Raw genomic sequence first — 22,311 nt, forward strand, 5'->3', positions numbered from 1 at the left:
TGTTACGTACATTATAAACATCTTCACTGACACTGTAATGCAGCTTGCTGAAAAAGTATTCATCCAAAAAAAAATCTTACTGACCCCAAACTTTTAAACAGTAGTGTACACAATTTGTACATATAAATAATGTTATTAATACTAAAGCACATTACAGTGGAGAAAGATAAATAAATTTCCTTATTAAATTTGAAAATCAACTAAAATTGTAAAATATATAAATATATGTTTTAACTTTCCAACTGCATTTGTATTATGTCAAGATACATATTGGGCACCACAAAACTATACAACTTTCATCAGCGTCATAGTTGCACATGAAGATGAAATCTGTGAAGGTAGAAGTCAGAAGCAAAGGTCCACATTCACTAATTAGTAAGCAGATCTTCTGGCAATCTCTGCTGTTTAATTGTACACCATTTAAAAAAAAAAAAAAAAAATTAAACATGCTAGTACTCCTCAGTACTACAAGCATATGAAACATTTGTAAAGGTTTATTACTACACCTCAAATCCCTTGTTACTATGAAATAATTTTTATTTTTATTATAATAAACTTATAGTAATTTGATTTGATTTAATACGTTTTTTATATACATGATTTCATGTTAGTTAACATTTACTGTATTTCAAGTAATGAAAACGGTTTTTATTTTGTATTCAAAAATTGGCTTCAGGTTTGGTGAAGTACCATAACCCTGCTCTGCACTGAATCCATATGAACTTTAGCAAACTTCAGTTTCTAGCCTAACTGGAGAGATTTTGGACAGAGCAGATCCTTATCACCCTCCCTATCATCAAATATTGACAGAATCTTCATTTTTAGGGGAACAATTCCTTCAAAACCCAAGGAAAATGTCAGTGTTTTTGGTGACATTCATTGTGGTTGTCTGGTGATGCAACTCCACAACAGATAATTTAGTCTTTTGCAAGAAGGAAGGAAGGGAGGAAATAAGAGGAAATAATGTGGAGCAAGAGCAAGAGCTTAACAACAGCTCTTGGGAATTCTGCAGCTGAGCCTGACATTAGTCTGCTTTGAAAGAAGAGTTCACCCAAAATGAGAATTCTGTCACAGTTTACTCGCCCTCATCCAGACCTGTATGAATTTCTTGCTTCTGTGAACCACTGAGGAAGATGTTTTGAAGAAAACTGGTATCCTTACCATTTTAGTCCTTGTCATAAAAAATACAATGGAAGTCAACGGGAACCAAAACTGTTTGGTTACCAACATTCTTCAAAATATATATATTTTTTGTGTGTGTTCGGCAGAATAGAAAAACTCATACAGGTATGGATTACAGGTGTGTAAATGATAACAGAATTCAAATTTTTGGGTGAACTGTGCCTTTAAAACTACACCGTACCATCGTATCACAGCACTAATTCTGGGACTCCTCGATTAGGTTAATGCAATAATTTTTCATAATATGCACATCAGTTTGGCGCTCATGCTCTGCCGTCTGTTCTGAAATGTAACGTGAAAGAGTGCTTGAAAATATTGTGCTGAATCACAGATCTGGGGGCTTGTTTACTAATCACTCTCTCCTGATTTACATTCACGTATCTACATGATGGAGCAGGTGAAGCCGCAGCACTCTTTCAGCAGGGTGACACCTGTCTTGGTCACGTACGGGGACGACGTCTGCTGGTCTCTGGACATCATTCTCTTGTCCTTGGTATGACCTGAATGAGAGCGAGCGAGAGAAATGCAGTGACCTTCTCTAAATCACACTCTCAAGCATCTCTGAACACCATTGAGCATCAGCGCTGAGGTATATTCATACCAGAACATTTGCAAATATATTGGGCTTAAATTAATTGAATTGAATTAGATGAGTTTAACTTATCTGTGCACTGTACAATTTTTGTTTTCAATAGTTGTAAATAGAATAAAGATTATACATTTACTATTAAAATCTTTCTATTTCAATATGTAATGTTTAACTCAATGTGTTTCTTGCCATTTCTAATTAAATGTGAAATGTACTAACAACATCTGAGTGAAAATTTTTCAATTTAAAAAAAAAATATTTTTTAGTGAATTTAGGAAAGTTCTACCAAAAACAACAACAACAACAAAAAAAAAACCCTGAATTGAAACAAGATGAATTATCTGAATATAAATGAGTATATACTTAAGTGGAAAATACTGAATTGATTTTAGGAGTCAGATTTCAGTTGAACTGAACTAATTTGAAAAGAATAGTTCATATAATTTTAGTTGATTTTAATTAAACTGAATTTAATTATTTCAGTTCAGTAAAGCATTTGAGATTTGGTATATAGGACTGTACTTATGTTAAGGGAAATCTCAATTGTTTGATTTTTATATCAGCTATATATTATCACCCATCAATTTATAAATATTTGGATATAAAGTGTATCTGACTTTACATGCATACAAACAAAAGTAATAGTATGCTATTAAAAAAAAAACGTAATTGCAACAAAAAAAAAGGTAAATGTAATTGTTTCAAATTGTAAACAATTGAACATTTATACGCATATTATACATACAATATACTTGAATAGGTCGATATATAATATAGCACATCTCAACTGCTTGATTGTTTGTATCAATGCAAAATGTTAACTACTGACCAGCTCTAGTCTGCCAAATATGACAATAGGGCATGTAGATTCATTTTTTCAGTCTTCAAAACAGTCAAGACAGTCTTCAAGACTGTTTTGACACTACTGACTGCAATATGTTTAAGCAGGCTGGCACATACAATAACACCACAGACCTCCAAGAGTACTCCGAGACTGGAATGATGATGATGTAACAGTCACAAAAACCATCACTGTCCAGGCCAACCAGAAGCCGTGGATGACAGGGGAGGTCTACAGACTCCTGAAGACGCCGAACGCTGCCTTCAGAGCTGGAGATGAGGTGGGCCTGAGGACAATCTAACCTTTGGCATCAGACAGGCTAAGAGACAGTACTCCAGGAGGATAGAGACACTCAGATCCCATGGCAGGGGATACAGACCATTACAGACTACAAGCCCCCACCGCGGACCTGTGACAGCACTTCTCATGAAGTGCTTTGAAGGGCTGGTCATGTACAATATCAACCGTTCCTTCCCCCCACACTCAACATGTTCCTCTGACCATCAATGGTGCGACTGTGAGCAGCTCCAAGTTCCTGGGTGTGCACATCACAGAGGACCTCTTCTGGACTGAAAACACAGCAGCACTGTCCAAGAAATCACATCAGCGTCTCTACTTCCTCCGTAAACTGAGAAGAGCCAGAGCCACGGCCCCCCATCATGTACACCTTCTACAGAGACACCATCAAGAGCATCCTGACAAGCTGCATCACTGTGTGGTATGGTGCCTGCAACGTGTCCTGCCGGAAGACTCTACAACGCATAGTGAGAGCAGCTGAGAAGATCATTGGTGTCTCTCTCCACTCCCTCCAGGACATTTAAGAAACCTGTCTCACCCGGAAAGTCCTCTGCAGCGATCCCACACACCCATAACACAGCTTCTTCAGTTTGCTGCCATCAGGGAGGAGACTGCAGAGTCTCCAGGCCAGGACCAGCAGACTGAAGGACATGAAACTAAACTCCCTCCCGACCTTGTCCCCCCTTCCCTCCCCTCCACTCTTTTTCCCCAGGCACCACTGAACTCTGAACCCCCTCCACTGTTTTGCTCCCAGCTCCCACATCCCCAGGTCCTTCCACTCCCCCCTCCCACTAACAAACTGTGACCTGCACCAGACACTTTGTGAAGCATTGGTCTGCTCACTACCTCATTCAACTACCTCTTCAGCTAGTTTAAATAAAGAACTACTCTCTGAGCTTTTTGTCACTGTAATCAGACTGAATAAGCTCTTTTGCGGTTTGTTTACTTCACTGGTTTGCACTCTATCTGCCACGTGCCTTGTGCTGGTTTATTTAACTGTATTTTTTAATGTATTTTTTTATGATTTTTTGTAAAGCTGCTTTGGAGAAGCAGTGCTATGTAAATAAATCTCGATTCACACTGAACTGAACGATTGGACTGAGTTCAGATAAATTCATATATGTTTACTTTGAGTGAAAAGCTCAGTTTATAAGATTGTAAAAGAGGCACTAGTGATTATGAAATATATTCTATATTTTTGTGAGATGTTTCAAACTCTCACCACAACACTGTGTTATCTATAATTTACATTAAGCCTTCCCATTTTCAGTGACATTCATGTACTTCTGCATTATTATTTTGGTTCTGAACTAGCTCATTAGTTTTGAACTAAAAGAAAACAATGAAGACAGTGGCGAGACACTGCACGTGAATAGTGTAAAAAAACAACAACAAAAAAAGTATAGTTATTGCTTACCCAGCTGATTGGTTACATTGATAACTGCAAAAGTTTTGTATAACAAATTTTCTCAAATTGGTTTAGAAATGCAAATAAGTAATCATTTAAAGAAATATGCCCTGAATTGTATACATTTCTAGTGCAAAAATCTAAACACTGGATGATGTCAGTTTCAAAATTCTCTTTATTTTTTTATTTTTTTGGCATATTAGAGTCAAAGGTGTTTACAGAGGGAATTTCTCCTTTTTCAGAATAATTCAGAAAATGATTAAAATGGACAAAACACTATATTTTCACAATTTTGGGGGATTAAAATGTTGCATATAATCAAGCAAATTATATATGAAATTGTATATTATATAAACAAAAATTATATATCACTTTGTATAAAAAAAACTTCAGAATATAGACAGGAATAAAAATGTAAAGTTTGGTGTGTGTAAGTACTACCGAAGTGGAGATTTATGGCTCAGTGTAGGAGAAAAAACTCATTTTGAGAAAACTGCATTTAAAAATCTGTATTGTAATTGAAATCTATTGACACAAATAGATAAAGTGCTATAAAAGAAACACTAAACAGTGTCTTTCGGATGTTTTCTTTCCACTAGTCTGAAAAAAGACTATGAAAAACCAAAAAGCCCAAAATCTCAAACTTGACAGGTGCATGAGAAACTGTTTGCCTGCAGTGTCTCCCCTTAACACCCTGAGAACAGAATTAACATTCATGTTTCTGACAATACTACAACATGAGCAGATTCCTTATTCATTTCTCTACTTTCCATTTTCATTAAACTTGAGCAGGCAGTGAGTAAAACAAATAGGGAGATGCCCAAAGAATATATTATGTTAATTTGTGCGTTCAACACTGAAAAACAGAGGTTTAAGGCCTTGGCCTTGAGCTCACAGCACCACAGTAGCACACACATACATACTTTTCATGCTGCACCTGCTGGGAAATTTGGTCTGAAGGAAGTCAGCCATCTCTTTGTCCTCTTCTCGCTCTCTGAGTGGAGAATTAAAGGCGTCAAAGAAGGCAAACGCAGAAATACATACAAATACATAAGTCAGGATACATTTTCATGTGCACATGCCATTCAAAAGTTTAGGGATAGTAAGATTTTTTATGTTTTTGAATATCTTGTGTGCTCACCATGGCTGCATTTATTTGAAGAAACAGAGTAAAACAGTAATATTGTGACATATTATTAAAATATCGATTTTGTATTTGAATATGCTAAAATGCAATTTATTCCTGTGATGGTAAAGCTGAATTTTTGGCATCATTACTCCTGTCTTCAGTATCACATGATCCTTCAGAAATTATTCTAATATGTTGATTTGCTGCTTAAGAAACATTCATTAATATTATTGTGCTGCTTAATATTTTTGTGGAAACTGAGATTAATTTTTTTTTCAGGATTCTTTGATGAAAAGAAACTGTTTTTCATTTACCTGTAAAATAAATATTTTATAACATAATAATAATAACATATTTATTGACACCCTTGCAAATAAAAATATTAATTTCTTAAAAATCTTACTGACCCCAAACTTTTAAACTGGCACACAACTTGGTTCATTAATGGAATGTACCTTCGATAAAAGCAAATTTTTTGCCACTAATTATTGTCTAAACTGTATCAATTCACTAAAGCTAACATGCATAATTACAACATTATATATTTTTTTTTATTTGTGAATAAAACTCAACCTTACTCTGAATCTGTTCTTGCTTCAATACATTTCAGACTTAAATGAAATAAATTATAACTGTTTTTCCTAGCTCTAGATACAAAAGTATTGCAAATTATCCTAATTTCCAAGCTAATAAATCACACTAAGCTTTCTGTATTTATATATTTTCACTGAGATTATATTCAGCGTTTGTATAAAGCCATTGTTCTTGTTCAGTTGTTGTTAGTTCCCCACAACGCCAAAAGAATTTACTACTTTTTCACAGTCCTTGAAATGTCAAACCAGAACCACACACAAACAACTGTGAAGAGAGACACAGAACATTAACCAAACATTCACACTCAAACATCAAACAATCAATTATTCTCTTAACACATCAGTTTAGTGTGCAAACCGAGACATCTCTCTCTCTCTCTCTCTCTCCACCATCCATCCATCCATGTAATAGCTACTTGTGGGTGACGGCGGCTCATTTATCCCATGAATAATCTGTGAGGACTTTATTGGTGTAGGGCTCTGATGCGTGCGTCACTCACGATTACTCACACACACATCATTGTGAGGTCTTGGCAGATGGCAATCAGCCCAACCCACCGAGAAAACACATCTCTTTTCTTTTTCCAATTCTTTCTTGCCTGCAAATCAATCTCTCTGGTTTCTCAGAATCAAGGCGCTGGGACTGTCTGTGAGCGTGGTGTGTGTGTGTGCATGTGCGTGTGTGTGTGTGTGTAGGTAAGTATGGATTATTGGCTTCAAGTGGAGGGTAAGTATCTTCTTGGATTGCAGTATCTTCACAGATGAGGGAACAGCCACAAGAGGCACAAAACACATTCTAGGGGCTGACAGTCACGCATGCTAGCTGGCAATCTAAAGGGTTGCGACCCACGTTCCTGTCCCTGAAGACCAGCGGCTCTTTAAAACTGACCTGAGCCTCTCAAACTCCATGTCGTCCACTAGAAAGTCCCGCGTCTCCACCAGCTTCTGGATCTGCTGAAGTAGCTCTTCCTCACGCTGTCTGTCCTCATTTGACTTGTCTTTGTCTGCAAAGAACATTGGAGCAAACGTGGAAGTAAAGGCATTTATAATTTTACAAAAATATATTTATTTTCAATAAATGCTGTTCTTTTGAACTTCTTGTTAGTCAGAGAATCAGGCAAAAGTTATAACTTATTGAGCTACTTCAGTCTTTCTACTTAAAAATGTCACGTTTAATTCAGTTTGTTACTTGAGGTTTCTCTAATTACTTTTCGAAAAATGTATAATCAGTTTCTAAGTGAAAATGGTTTCCTATTTTTTGTTAGCTTTTTAAAGCAAATCCTACAACATTTTTTCATTGTGTTTTTTAAATAAAAAATAAGAAATTATTTCAAAATATTGTTTTTTTGTTGTTGTGAAGACAGGACATCATTCTGGTTTGGATCAACATGAGGTATGAGTAAATGATGATATAATAAAATATCAAAGTACTTCAAAATCCTGATCACAGATGAGCCAGAAAGGACCTGAAGGTCTCAGAATAAATGTAGATCATTAGCACTGAAGTGGGTTCCCCAATTGGGTTGGGATGGTACACAGTATAACCCATTATTATCTGCACGGTGTGGATAAATAACCTCTTCCGTGCGCACAAGCTTTGTATGCACTTGTGAAATGAGGTTTCTGCAGTAAACAAAACATGGTGCATCTCATGCATCTCCTTGGAAACAGGAGACCTATAGTAAAGTATGTCACAAGCATGTGCTGAAGACAAGCTGACATGAAAGCAGGAGGAATGATGCTAATAAACATCATGCAGAAATTAAAAGCAGTTGCATTATACTGGATAGCCAATCCATTTTTTCTTAAATTCTCTTATAGTCTGTTTGATGGCAAAGCTTTCAGCAGTCTTCAGTGACACATGATCCTTCAGAAATCATTCTAATATGCCGTGGGACTAATTTGCAATTAAATATTTTGAATGGACTGGAGAAAAAATAATATTCCTTGAGTATCTACTGTAACAGACATGATGTTTGTTTTAGAACAAACATCAGAAGAAACAGTCGAGCAACATAGAAGGACAGCAGCTTGTGAGTGTTTTTGTCTTGTTTTCTCATCAGACTAGTGTGTGATCATCATTGCTAGGAAAGTTTTTGTTTTGGTTTAAATTGTGTGTGTCTTACCGTGGTTAATACGTGCTGAAAGTGGCGCTTGGTTTTGCGTTTGCCTATCGCGGGACTGCCTGGTTTCGATCTGCTAAATAGCGAGGCGTGTCCAGCTGACTTCAATCACAGGTAATCAGGCTAATACAAAGCACTAGGTTTCACCGCGGCAGCGGTCGCGGCAACCCTCGTGTGAACCCTCCTCGTGTGAAGACCGACGAGTGTAAAGACAATCGACTCTACCTGCACGACTCCACCGAGCAAGGACACCGACAGGGCACCTGAGTATTGCTTTTCTCTTTTTTTTGGCACTCTTTGTATAGTTTGCTCTCAAATATATCTTACACTTGTAGTCACTATGTGCTTTCAGATCTCTACTATCACTACTAACACTCGGAGAGCACGCTATGTACGTCGCAGGAAGGCCTGTCTGACAAACCTACGCCATGTCCCTCTGACCTCTACTACTATGCTCTCTATTCCAGTTGGTCTCTGGAACTGCCAGTCTGCAGTTAACAAAGCAGACTTCATTTCTTCTATTGCTACCCATTCCGGTCTCAACCTCATGGCACTGACAGAGACTTGGATCAAACCTGAAGATACTGCCACCCCTGCAGCTCTCTCTACTAATTTCACTTGTTCCCACACTCCTCGTACCACTGGGAGGGGTGGAGGTACGGGTCTCCTTATATCCAAAGAATGGAAATTTGAACTTCAGCCATCACCTACAGGTACTGGTTCATTTGAATCACATGCCATTACTGTAACCCACCCTGTTAAAATCCACTTTGTGGTCATTTATCGTCCTCCAGGTCAACTGGGAAACTTCTTGGAGGAGTTGGATGTGCTGCTATCAAACTTTCCTGAAGATGGTACTCCTCTGGTACTGCTTGGCGACTTCAACATCCACTTAGATAAACCCCAGGCTGCTGACTTCAAAACTCTGCTCACCTCATTTGATCTCAAGCTCATGTCCACTACAGCGACTCACAAATCGGGCAACCAACTTGACCTCATCTACACGCGTGGTTGCTCTGTGGACACCTCTTCAGTTGCTCCACTGCACACCTCAGACCACTTCCTCATTACTGCTAACCTAGCACTTACTCCTGAAGTGGCACACACTCCAACGCAGGTCACTTTTCGACGGAACCTACGCTCACTCTCTCCATCTCGCCTATCTGCTGTGGTTTCATCCTCTCTTCCACCATTCTCTCAGTTTTCTGCTCTGGACACGAACAGTGCTACGGACACTCTTTGCTCCACTTTAACATCTTGCTTGGACAACTTTTGCCCACTGTTGTCTAGACCAGCACGCACTGCCCCATCTGCCCCCTGGCTGTCCGAGGTTCTCCGTGAACATCGCTCTAAACTCAGGGCTGCAGAGAGGAAATGGCAGAAATCAAAAAACTCTACGGACCTCAGTGTGTATCAATCACTCCTCTCTTCCTTCTCTGCAAAGGTCTTAACAGCTAAAACATCCTATTACCACAACAAAATTAACAGCTGCTGTGACGCTCGGACACTATTCAAGACTTTCTCTTCTCTTCTTAATCCGCCGCCTCCACCTCCTCCATCGACTCTTACAGCGGACGACTTTGCAACTTTCTTCACAAATAAGACGAGATCAATCAGTGAACAATTCTCCACACCACAGACTGAGGAAAACTTCACAATGACTGATGCACACTCTTTATCCTCCTTCTCCCCACTCTCAGAGATGGACGTCTCCAAAATTCTCCTGTCCAATCATCCTACTACTTGTCCACTTGATCCTATCCCCACTCACCTCCTTCAAGCGATCTCTTCTTCAGTCATACCTTCACTTACTCACATTATCAACTCCTCTCTTCAATCTGGAACATTTCCCTTAGCATTCAAGCAGGCTCGGGTAAGCCCACTGCTCAAGAAACCATCTCTAAATCCAGCGCTTCTTGAAAACTACAGACCGGTATCCCTTCTTCCATTCATTGCAAAGACACTTGAGCGGGCTGTGTTCAACCAGCTTTCTATGTTCCTTGGACAGAACAACCTCCTGGACAGGAACCAATCTGGCTTCAAAAGTGGCCACTCAACTGAGACTGCTCTGCTCTCAGTTACTGAAGCCCTGCGACTAGCAAGAGCAGCTTCAAAATCCTCGGTACTCATCTTACTGGACCTGTCTGCTGCTTTTGACACTGTTAATCACCAGATTCTCCTGTCCACCCTCAGAAAGATGGGGATCTCTGGAACTGCTCTCCTGTGGGTTAAGTCCTACCTCTCTGACAGATCCTTCAGTGTGTCTTGGAGGGGTGATGTTTCAAAGTCACACCACCTTGCTACTGGGGTTCCTCAGGGCTCAGTACTTGGACCACTTCTCTTCTCCATCTACATGACATCTTTAGGATCTGTCATTCAGAAGCATGGCTTTTCTTATCACTGCTATGCTGATGACACCCAACTCTACTTCTCATTCCAGCCTGATGACCCGACGGTAGCTGCTCGCATTTCAGCCTGTCTGAGTGACATTTCCCGCTGGATGAATGACCATCACCTTCAGCTTAACCTTACAAAAACTGAACTACTGGTGATTCCAGCTAATCCATTGATTCATCACAACTTCTCTATACAGCTGGGCTCGTCAACCATAACTCCTTCAAGGACAGCCAGAAACCTAGGAGTTGTGATGGATCATCAGTTAAGCTTCACTGACCACATTGCTACAACGACCCGGTCCTGCAGGTTTGCCTTATACAACATTAGGAAGATTAGACCCTTCCTGTCAGAGCAAGCAACCCAACTTCTTGTCCAAGCTCTTGTTCTCTCCAGACTGGACTATTGTAATGCTCTCCTGGCGGGCCTTCCTGCATGTACTGTCAAGCCTCTGCAAATGATCCAGAATGCAGCAGCGAGGGTTGTCTTCAATGAGCCAAAAAAAGCTCATGTTACTCCCCTCCTCATCAGGTTACACTGGCTACCAGTAGCTGCTCGCATCAAATTCAAGGTACTGATGCTTGCCTACAAGACAACCACTGGCACGGCACCAACTTACCTAAACTCACTGGTTAAATCCTATGTGCCCTCCAGAAGCTTGCGCTCTGCAAGTGAACAACGCCTTGTGGTGCCATCCCAAAGAAATTCAAAATCACTCTCACGGACCTTTTCCTGGACTGTGCCCAGCTGGTGGAATGACCTCCCAATCTCAATTCGTACAGCGGAGTCTTTACTCACTTTCAAGAAACATCTAAAGACTCATCTTTTTCGCCTGCACTTAACCTACTAACACCAGTACTTTTCCTCTTCTTGTCTTTTTCATTTAATTAAAAAAAAAAAAAAAAAAAAAAAAATACACCTGGCTATGCATTCTATACTAGACTAACTGAGACTTGTCATGGCACTTGTATTCTGTTGTTGTTCTCTTGTTGACCTGACTGCTTCTATTGTTCTCATTTGTAAGTCGCTTTGGATAAAAGCGTCTGCTAAATGATTAAATGTAAATGTAAATGTAGAACGGTTTAAAGCATTGGAGAGCTGCTCGTTGTCTCTGCTTTGAATTTAAAACAGATGTTCTTCACCACTAAGAATGAGATCTGTATCATCTCACAGGCTCAATGCAACAGCACAATATTATTGCTTCAAATTCTGGTACAGCATTTTTTGGTGAACATACCTGGGATGGAAACCAATTTCTGGAGTTCTTTTTTGAGCCTTGTGATCTCCTTACACAACTGGATGTCATCCGTCCTGACAAATGAGAAAAAAATTAAAATCTATTTTATTCATTTTCTTTTTTTTTTCTTTTAACCATCATTCAAAAATCTCAGTTTCTTTCTATAATAAATAGTGCTGTCAATCGATTAATTGTGTAAAAGTTTTTGTTTCCCTAATATTTTGTGTGTGTACTGTGTATATTTTTTATTTATATATAAATACACATGCATGTATACATTTCAGAATAATATGTTCTGTTATTATATATATATATATATATATATATATATAAATATTTCGATTTATATATATAGATAATATCAATTATATTAATATTAATATAGACATGTAGATATTTAAAAAAATATATAATGTATTTGTGTGATTAATCATTTGACAGCGCTAATAATTGAATAAATGCAAAAATGACCTCATAACCTCACAAAGCTGTCTTCATGCTTTAAAACATTTTTTAGGCCAATTCAGAAATCAAGGTACTAGCTAACAGGGAACGTTCTTAGAAATTTGGCTGAAATTTAAAGAACTTCTTCTTTTGAAATGCTTTTTGCTGGATGTTTGAATAACAGTTTTTTTAAAAGTTAATGTTACAGAATGTTTAGAAAACATTAAAAAGTAACAGTCTCATAATGTTTGCGAAATTATAAAATACAACGCTCCTTTAACAAGAAAAAACATGGTTTCAAAAATTGTGCTTTTAACATCTAGACATAACATTTTCATAAATTAATAGAAATGTTCTTATATCCTATTTTGTTAGCCAGGTAAGTGTGAATGGCATGATTTTCATTGAAAATATATTTCATTGGTTGTCTCTGTTCAGCAATGAAATAACAGATAATATGTTTTCCTATATAGTATTCACATTTCTGTCAAACACACACAAATAACAACGCAGACACATATATTTGCAGTTGATGTTTAGCTCTGGCAGACACATATTACTGCCATAACAGACAAATCTCACTTACAGGGCTTGTGACAGACTCCATCAGACGCTGCTGTTGTAAATAAATGCAGTGCATCCCTTTATCTGTAAATGTCCTCAACAATTTCCCCTGCTTTTATCTCATCTATACGCCTCTATCTCACACTCCTGCTCTGCACTGATGCTGGATACACATCATTTGTGTTTAAACTGGTATTGAATGAAAAACAAACAAGTCAATGTGACACACTCTCAGATTTGTATTTTTTTTTAAAGGCGTACTGTAGCTCATTCAAAAATGAACTTTTTACTGAATATGCTGTCTTTCTTTTACAAATAATGAATATGAATTGTCCTCATTCTCTATCTTTGTAGAGTTTTGACGATTAACAATTAATATTGATGATACATCTGTGTGAATATAACTTAACAGCAGGAATATTGTTCATTTTATTTTCATGCCCTAAGCTTATACCTTCATTTCTGTGTCTATGAAAATACCTAGTTAAAATGGTAAAATAAAATGACATAAAATGAATGTAAATTATCCCATAATTACCTGATGATGTTCAGATATTCAATATGATAAGTGTTGGATTTGAACTCATGCATATGGTATATGTTTTTTTTAATGGTCATGTCAGCTTAAATAGCATCAGCTATTGCTGTTATGGGATACTTACTTAAATTTTTCTGTAGTAGTCTAATGTATTATTAGGAAGCATTATTCTGGATTATAGACTTGTATTTTGGCCAGAAGAAATTATTTAAAGTTAAAAAAATCCTTAATGATGGATTTGTTTCTTACAAACATGGAGCTTTTCACTTTATAAGACATTACCTGATGGACTGGAGTTACTTGTGGATTATTGTGATGTTTTTATCAGCTGTTTGGACTCTCATTCTGACGGCACCCATTCACTGCAGATGACCCACTGGTGAGCAAGTGATGTAATGCATGTAGATGTATCTTGGATGGACTGAGGGTGAGTAAAATCTCAGCAATTTTTCATGTTTGGGTGAACGATTCCTTTCGTCTCGTATGTAAAAGAGCTACCCCGGGTTCTACCATAGTACAAAAACACAGTAAAACTCAATCTAAACAACCTGACTCACATATATCTGAGCTCGGACTCTTTTCGGACCAGCGCATCCTTTATCCTCTCGATTTTGAACAGCTCTCCCTCGATGTCCTCCACAGTGATGGTGGAATCAGCCATGGACACCACATCCTCTTCAGCTGTGATGAAGAACGCATGAGCTATGATGATGAGAACTGCTCAAGGACATTACATTACACACGTGTCAAGAAGCAATTTCAGAAAAATACTAAACAAAAACACTATTGTATGAAACCATAATAAAATATATTTGGATGGAAACGCATGACAGTATTCCAAAGGAACGGGCAAGCAAACAATGACCAAAACTTTGCATTAGATACTGTATACTGTTTTGCCAGTTTGTTGTCTTTCCCTTGAAGATAAAAATAAGAGCATCATCACACATTTCTTCAGAAGCAGGGCTTCTCTAATCTGGAATCAACTAATAAGCACCCCGGTGTTGTCCAGCCACATTTGAATCGAAGGAGTTGTGTGACGGTGCTGCAGTGTGTGTTGTGTCTTGTGTGTGATGCTCGTCACTGTGCTAATTGGGTTCGTGTTATTATTACTGAACTCTGCATGAATCCAAGGGTGGGCGAGAGCGTTCTGGTCACTCTATGACAGACCAACATCATTTTAATCACATGTAGTGTTTATTCAGAGAGTCAGAGCTCTATATATGAATGTATGATAACAGGTAGATACTAATAAAACTGAAAGATCATCTAAAAAAAAAAATAATAATACTAATAATGATAATAGTGAAGAGTACATCCTGGCAACTAAATTTCTTATTAAACATTAAAAGCTGTCTTTTAGAATTTGTTTTGATTTCCTTAAAAAATATTTGTGTTTATGGATTATTGTGATGTTTTTATCAGCTTTTGGAGTCAAATTCTGACGGCACCCATTCACTGCACAGGATCCATTACTAAACAAGTGATTTAATGCTACATTTCTCATAATCTGTTCTCATGAGGAAACAAACTCATCTACATCTTGAATGGCCTGAGGCTGAATATGTTGACATTTTTGGGTGAACTACTCCTTTTAAACAACTCTGTCTAAAAATCAAGAAAATACAAGGTTCCGGCTAATGTTTGATTTGAGTGCACAGTCATTGCACATTGATTTTTTCACTTCTCAATTGGATGTCTTTGTTTCAAAGACCTTCAGCCTTGAGAAAAACAGCAGAATTTTTTTTCTGCACCTTAAAAGTGAGGCAGTCCGTATCCTCCGATGACTCATTTGGCTCATCCTATGATGCGTTCAGCAACTGCAATGCCTCATAAACGAAGTTCTGTCTCTATGGCAACAACCGGGGCCTTCAGTTTTACACAGTTATTGGATTTCAAAACAATGGAGCTGACCCCCAAATCCAGTAGTGTTATGGTCAAGGCCACTGCGATCCCTAGTGCAGATCGACAAAGCAAACACACGCGGCATTTGACTTATTTTACACCTATGCATGTAAACATGGGACTTAAATACATAAGAATTATGTCAAACTGGAATGATGCTATGCTATTCCACATCTATAATTACAAATGTGTACAGACTTACATTACAAATATTGTACTGTATGTAATATGTAAGTGTGTCTCTGTATGGGCAATTGGGGTAATTCAATATTTTTCATTGCTGTCCTTTTCTAAAATGCCAAAGCAAATCAGGTTAAGAAAACGGAGTTAATGGAACAGTGCTGTTATTATGATTTTTTTTAAGCACATGTAAGCATAAAAAAGCATGTGTAAGCACCCGGTTCTTTTACTTTGGGTAACATATTCCATCTTTATTAAAGGAGTCTGCTGTTATAATAGCCGATACATATCAGGTTATCATGATTTAACGGTCCTCTGTGAACGGTATCTTTCTGATATAACAGACAAACCTGATTTATATTTGATCTCAAACAGATTTACTTATCAAAAGGTCAGTGTGAAGTTAGTTGATTCATGACTCACTAAGAGACAAAATACAGGGATATCATAATTTAGAGCAGGGATTTTACAACTGGGGTCCAAGAAAAGAATAAAATACAAAATGTATTCTAACAAAAAACCACGTATGCATTTAGTTTTGAGGAAAAGTGTTTGGCATTTGTTTCTAAATGTTAATATCGCTTTCTTTGTGATGCACACTTTCCTATATTCTAATAATAAAAACATAACATTATATTTCTTTCCAGATAATACAGTTTTAATATTTTTTGTTTGTTTGTTTTAGTTTTCATACAATGGTAAAAGCTAGTTAAAAAGATTGGGGTACGATTTTTCTCTTTTGTTTTGCAAGGCTGCATTTAGGCTATTTGATCACAAATATAGTAAAAAAAACAGTAATGTTGTGAAATAGTATTACACTTAAAAATTATTGTTTTCTATTTGAATAGATTTTAAAATGTAATGTATTACTGTAATGCAAAGCTGAATTTTCAGCATCATTACTCCAGTCTTCAGTGTCACATGATCCTTCAGAAATCATTTTAATATGCTGATTAGCTGCTAAAAAACTATTATTATCAATGCTAAAAAAAAAGTTGTGCTTAAAAGTGTACAAAAAACACTTTTAAAATTTTTTTACATTTAAAAATTAAATTAAATTAAATTTAGTGGGTTTGGGACAGGGATACAGTAAATGTAAAAAATAAAAGCATTCACAGGAAAACTAGAAATCCCACAAAATCACCTATTCAAAGGTGAAGTGTGTGATTTATATAAACACATACACAGCATCTTTAAGGGGTTCAACCTTATATCTAGTGATAAAGAGAAGACCCAGGCGAGTTCACTGGCTTACAGATGCTGCTATCTGTGTTTTTACTGGCGGCTGACACTGACACCTTCCTCAGACTGAGAGCAAACACATTGTTCTGATATAAGGTACATCTTTTATCCCTCCATCTCTCCACTTCAATGCTTTCTCTCTCTCTCTGCCCTCAGAAACACTATAAGCTATGAGTCACCTCACAGGTCTGAGCAGATATTGGCTTTTAATTGCCTGACACTCAATGAGAAAAGATGTCTAAACAAACCCTGTCCACCAAGGCAAAACAAAAGGGATAGAAAACAGGTAATAAATCAAGAGCAGGATTATGGGATACCCTGTTGTGGTCTGGTTAGTGTGTTGAGACGTGTGTGTGTGTGTGTGTGTGTGTGTGTGTGTGTGTGTGTGTTCGCACGAGTCAGTGCCGCCCACCCAAATGTTTCAGATCAGTCCTGACAGATTTATTCACATGTGTCAGTTCACCAGAGACTTGATCTGTGTCACACGTGGAGAACTCTGCAGGACTGCAGAACCTTCACACAGCTTCATGTTTTAAAACAACTGTGATACTCTGACAGGGAACATAAGAAGTCAGAGAGGATTTAGATGAAATTGGAAGAAATGCAAGAATGTTAACTTGAGGCTTCTTAGTAATGTGTAAAAAGTAAAAACATGCTAACTAAGCCAGTGATTCTCAACCAGAGGGTTGTGTAACCAAACAGGAACTTGGAAAGTTTTTGATTTTGCTTTGTGAACCATATACAATGATGTAGAAACGAGTATAAATCATTCTTTGGGGGTGAGTGTTATTTAAAGTGTCAAGAATTGTCCATCTTAACTAAAAATATAATATAATATAATATAAAAGCCTATGATTAGTGTGTGTGTGTGTGTGTGTGTGTGTGTGTGTGTGTGTGTGTGTGTGTGTGTGCGTGCGTGCAAAATATCACTGGTGATATAAATATTCATGCTGGTCATCTACTAGTGTCTATATTATAAAAAAAAAAACGTAAACACAATATTTGGTAAATGATGATAGTAGGTGGATCAACAGCCTTTAAAACATTAATGTGACAAAAACAGATCAGGTTGGCACATCTCCCACGCTTGAGAAATCCCTTAAACCTGGAGATTGTAAATCTGCATCATTCCTGTTGGAACAGAGGAGGCGTTGGGATCTAACGCTATCTCACAGTGTCAATCAGTCTTCACAGTTTCAGTCACAATGCCTGGAGCGACTACACCAGCTCATGCAGTACGACAACATACACACATACACACACACAAAGCATTTGATTACGTTTTACCACAGGAACTACAGCATTGAACATCAAAAGTTTCTGTAAAGCACTATAACCACTTCAAAGCAATCTGTTTGTCCAACCAGTGTTTGAAGGAGGGAAGTAATCAGGAAACCTGTTTGGCATTATTTATGCAATTACATTTAGTGTTCATTTAAAGATCCAAGGAGGTACTGAGGCATAATATTTACTACGTGTCATTGGAACCAACACTAAGTGTTTAGACAGAATTTAAAACCACGTCTCTTCTGCCTGAGCACAAACAGCATCAAAATACTACGAAACACGCACTGTGGCCTTGTTATAGCAAAACCCAAGAGATGTGAGGAAAACAGCACTTTATGAGACCTATTTGTATTTATGTCTTCTGAAAGGTGAATGTCTAACCTTTAAAGTCATTGCATCCTGATTCTAGTTAGATCATTGTGCCAAAGAATTGGAGGAGATTCTTACACTTTAAGTTTTCAGAGCCTCTCAAGTTCTCTCAGATTTAATGAGAAGTACTAGTGAACTGCCGTGAACCGTGAATTTTCAATACAGGTTAAAGTTCAGGCTTTGCTCTGAAACACTCTTGTCTAGAGAGCACATTTCTGACTCGATCTGAGGTTTTTCAGCTGTAAAGTCAGAACTCTTTAGTAGCTGGCACAAGCCAGAGTGTGCGATCGCTGCGGAGTGGATTTGCATGATTCTGCCTGGAGCCAAGTGCGTTTGTTTGTTGCAAAATCAGCGCTGGTGTTTCATCTTGTTATAAAATTGCACCACAAAGACTTTTTTTCCTTTTACTGGAGAAAGTAATATTATGGATAGAAGGCTTTTATTTTAGCCAGAAGCAATGGTTTGAAGTTAAATACCGCTCCATGGATTTGTTTATTACAAACACACAGCTTTTCTCTTCACAAGACGTCAAATGAAATGATGAACTGGAGTCATGTGGATTATTGTGATGTTTTTATCAGCTGTGTTTACTCTCATTCTGACGGCACCCATTCACTGCAGAGGATCTATTGCTGAGCAAGTCATGTAATGATACGTTTATCAAAATTATGTCGAAGAAACAAATTTGCACATCTTGGACAACCTGAGGGTGAGTAAATTGAAGCAAATCTTTTTTTTTTTTTGGTGAACTATTCTTTTAATTGTGTTTGTTTTGTGAGAATCACAACAGAATGTCTTACATAAGCTGTGCATGACAGTTTGGATAACAGTTGAGACTCCCCAGACCACATTAAATTAAACTGAAAGCCTTTAACAAACATGAACCTCCTCTGACTTCTCTTATTCAATTCACTGCGATATTCTGTTTTGTCACGCAGAAAAGCTGAATCATAAAGACAGTTTTCAATTTGCAAAGTAACTTTGCATAAAAATCTCTTGAGCACAGCACTCCGGTCTAACCATCTGCACGGCTGTATTCTGCGGCACACTGTCATGAGGAGAACTGAATTATTTCACTTAATGAAGCTGAGTGTTTCTGTAACAGATTTAACAAAATGTAACATCTTGCCATATTGTGCCTCGTGATGAAAATGATAATGATGGGATGTTAACAGAACGCATTCTTGGCATCACCTCACATTAGGGACCCCATCTGTTAAAGATATTCTCTCTTATGTGGGACACAATTAAGTTGAATCTCTCCAACATATAAGCTTATTTATTTTACATATCTGACTGTTCAGTTCTTTAATTTCAACTCAGTGACTGGTGAAGATTGTCAGTACGTAACTGGATTCCATTTTTATTTTATCTTTCACACAAAGCTAATGTAAGAGTTGCATGTACTGCGGTTTGCACCTTTTGTACGTTTGAAAGCCTCAGTCAGAAAAAGAGAGACTACACAATTGCCCAAAATGTTTAATATCGAGTTACACCCAAGAAAGTCAAATCTCATGGTCTTTAGTTAAATAAACAACGAGTGGGGAAAAACAAAACAGGTATCACAAGATCTGTTTGTTGGAATTTTTAGTAGCTAAAAATCAGTCATGCCAGCCGACAGCAGTCTCGCTCTTTCCACCCTTCTGTCAGAATCTGTATAATGATGGAAATATGATTTGATGGATTTCCTTTGTCAGATCATTAGAAGAAAGCAGGAATGCAGGAATAAGCAAATCACTGCTTCCTGGTGTGAAAGCAATACTGGAACCTATAGGAAAAATTACTTTAAATATAGCCCCTACTGTTAAATGAGAGTCAGACAGTGGATTTTACTGGTAGTAGCCTACACTTCATGTTTAATAATAATAATAATAATAATAATAATAATAATAATATAAAAAACACTTAAAAGAAAGTTATTTTTGAACACCCACTTAATAGTTCACTAAATATAGGCTATACTGTTAGAAAAATCGTGAAAACATATGATGTATGTTTCATAATTGTCAAAACAGTTAGCCTACTTATATATAAAATACATCGTCTGTTGCCCGTTCAAAACATGAATTCACATATACGTTGCTTTAGGTAACTATGGACTGAATTAGCGACACTATAAATAACTTAATTTCTAAACGATGTTAAAGAGAACTGCATCAATGCAAAAGTAACATCTTTCGTGCACATGTCAAACTGAAGTCAAGTATGTCACGAGAAAGCACTCAACATTCATAAACGCACGCAGAGATAGATGAATTTCATCACCTTGTTTGACAGTGTCTCCGCAGAGCTCTGTGGGATCCAGGGATCCGTACAGTCTCGGGGTGCTGCGTCCTTTCTCCATGCTTTCAAGCTCCACAACACAGTTGAAGTTTGAGCTGGATCAGACTGCCGCTGCTGTGCTCTTCGGCCGGTGAATCAAAGCGCAGTTTGACTGAAGGAGGTTTTCACTCCATGTGCTCGGTGACGCGCACAGTGATGCGCGCGCCCGCACCTGCTGCCGATGCTGTGAGTGTGACACATTGATGCTCAACACAAGTGTTTTCCCATTACCTGAAAGCGCCACCCTGTGAATAACGAGGAAAGTGACATTAAGTTAAAATCTCTTTGTTTTCCTTCCGAAATTAGTTCTTTTATTATTATTATTATTTTTTTTTAAGATCAAATAGGCTACCCTTGTGACACTTATGAGACTTCACCGTTTAATCTTAATGTGATTACTATGTGCTATTAAATGCGGACATTTTTTTTAGGCCTAGAAAAAAAAAAAAATGTGAATTTAATGTTTTGTCATTAAGCCTACATTGTTTAGGACATAATAATAATAAAGAAATAAAAGAAAAGAAAAGAAAAATACTTTAGTATAGGGACCATTTTCCACTGTTACTGGTTAACTGCTTATTAGCATGCCTACATTGGCGCTTTGTTATTATTCATAAAGCACAAATTCTGCATGACCATATTCTACATCGCTAATTCTTCCCAATACCTCAACTTAACATCTACCTTATAACTGTTATTAAGCAGCAAATTAGGAGTTTATTGAGGCACATGTGAAAGTTAATGGCTTCTTATTAGCGAGAAATAAACCTTAAAATACATATGTTATGAAAATATAACAGAATGATTTGATATACCATGTTGCTTTAAGAAGTATGTGTTTAAAATGGTCATAAGATGGTTTTCCCATTGTATCTATACACTGTATCTAATTTGCATATTAATGTGCTCTAAGGGCAACATGTTATGAAAACAAAAGAAGTGTAATAATGGGAGTAATAATTAAGAGTGATTTTCATAATAATAATAATATCTAATAGTTCATAGGAATATTAACATATTATTTATTTCCCTTTTCTTTTATTGTGTCAGTAAACAATAAACCTGTTCTCTACAGTGGACATAACAAAACGTCATATTTTGATTTTTTATGACAGAGTTTTATGAAAAATTAGTTAGCTCTAAATAAGCAAAACATATTATTATATTTCCATAAGAGTGATACATTTGATAGCTAGATTAATGTTAGCTATTTCTTCTTCTTTTTTAAAGACCAAGGAGAGGGAGGGGTCATGGTGAAACTTCCAATCATTTGGTATCTCTAAAAATCTTAATGTGCTCTTTACGGGACATCCAGGCTTAAAACATGGCATACTGTACGTTCTCAGAGAAATTCACTGAAAGATAATGTACTTGCACTACAGAGGATAAACGTATATTCCTGTGTCCCAGGAGGTTATAAAAAGTAATATGGACACACAGAAAGTGTGTATGCTTTTTGATTTCAAGTGCTTAACAACTATAGTGGTAACTGTCAGAACTTTTGGTTGAAATGTTGCCAAAACAACTAATAAAATACAAATATTTAAAATAAATACATACAATTTTTGCCATACATAAACTGGCTCATGTATGATTTAAAAATGCTAATTAAAAAAAATGTAATTCCTTTTTGTTTTTTAGCTATAATTAGCATTATCAATTAGAGA

The 22,311-nt window shown here is 37.1% G+C and overlaps 1 protein-coding gene across 1 annotated transcript; it reads right to left on the reverse strand.

The window, feature by feature from the left end:
- Window positions 1-1,442: 1,442 nt before the first annotated feature.
- LOC113047629 (uncharacterized protein C16orf45) lies at window positions 1,443-20,848 on the reverse strand. Its single transcript, XM_026208987.1, has 6 exons — window positions 20,588-20,848; window positions 13,897-14,020; window positions 11,794-11,867; window positions 6,929-7,043; window positions 5,241-5,311; window positions 1,443-1,682 (listed from the first exon to the last, which is right to left on the reverse strand). Exons 1-6 carry the CDS (start codon window positions 20,664-20,666, stop codon window positions 1,564-1,566), a joined length of 582 nt encoding a protein of 193 aa, XP_026064772.1. The 5' UTR covers window positions 20,667-20,848; the 3' UTR covers window positions 1,443-1,563.
- Between the last annotated feature and the right edge of the window lie 1,463 nt (window positions 20,849-22,311).

The sequence above is a fragment of the Carassius auratus genome, chromosome 28, assembly GCF_003368295.1.
Source record: "Carassius auratus strain Wakin chromosome 28, ASM336829v1, whole genome shotgun sequence".
Taxonomy (NCBI): Eukaryota; Metazoa; Chordata; class Actinopteri; order Cypriniformes; family Cyprinidae; genus Carassius; species Carassius auratus.

Bases quoted from the DNA above. Each gene is read 5' to 3' on its own strand.
- LOC113047629 (XM_026208987.1), bottom strand. From the start codon at position 20,666: ATGGAGAAAGGACGCAGCACCCCGAGACTGTACGGATCCCTGGATCCC. The intron at 14,021-20,587 runs GTGATGAAATTC...TCTTCATCACAG, and splicing joins CGGAGACACTGTCAAACAAG to CTGAAGAGGATGTGGTGTCC. The intron at 5,312-6,928 runs GTCAGTTTTAAA...TTCTCCACTCAG, and splicing joins ATGGAGTTTGAGAGGCTCAG to AGAGCGAGAAGAGGACAAAG.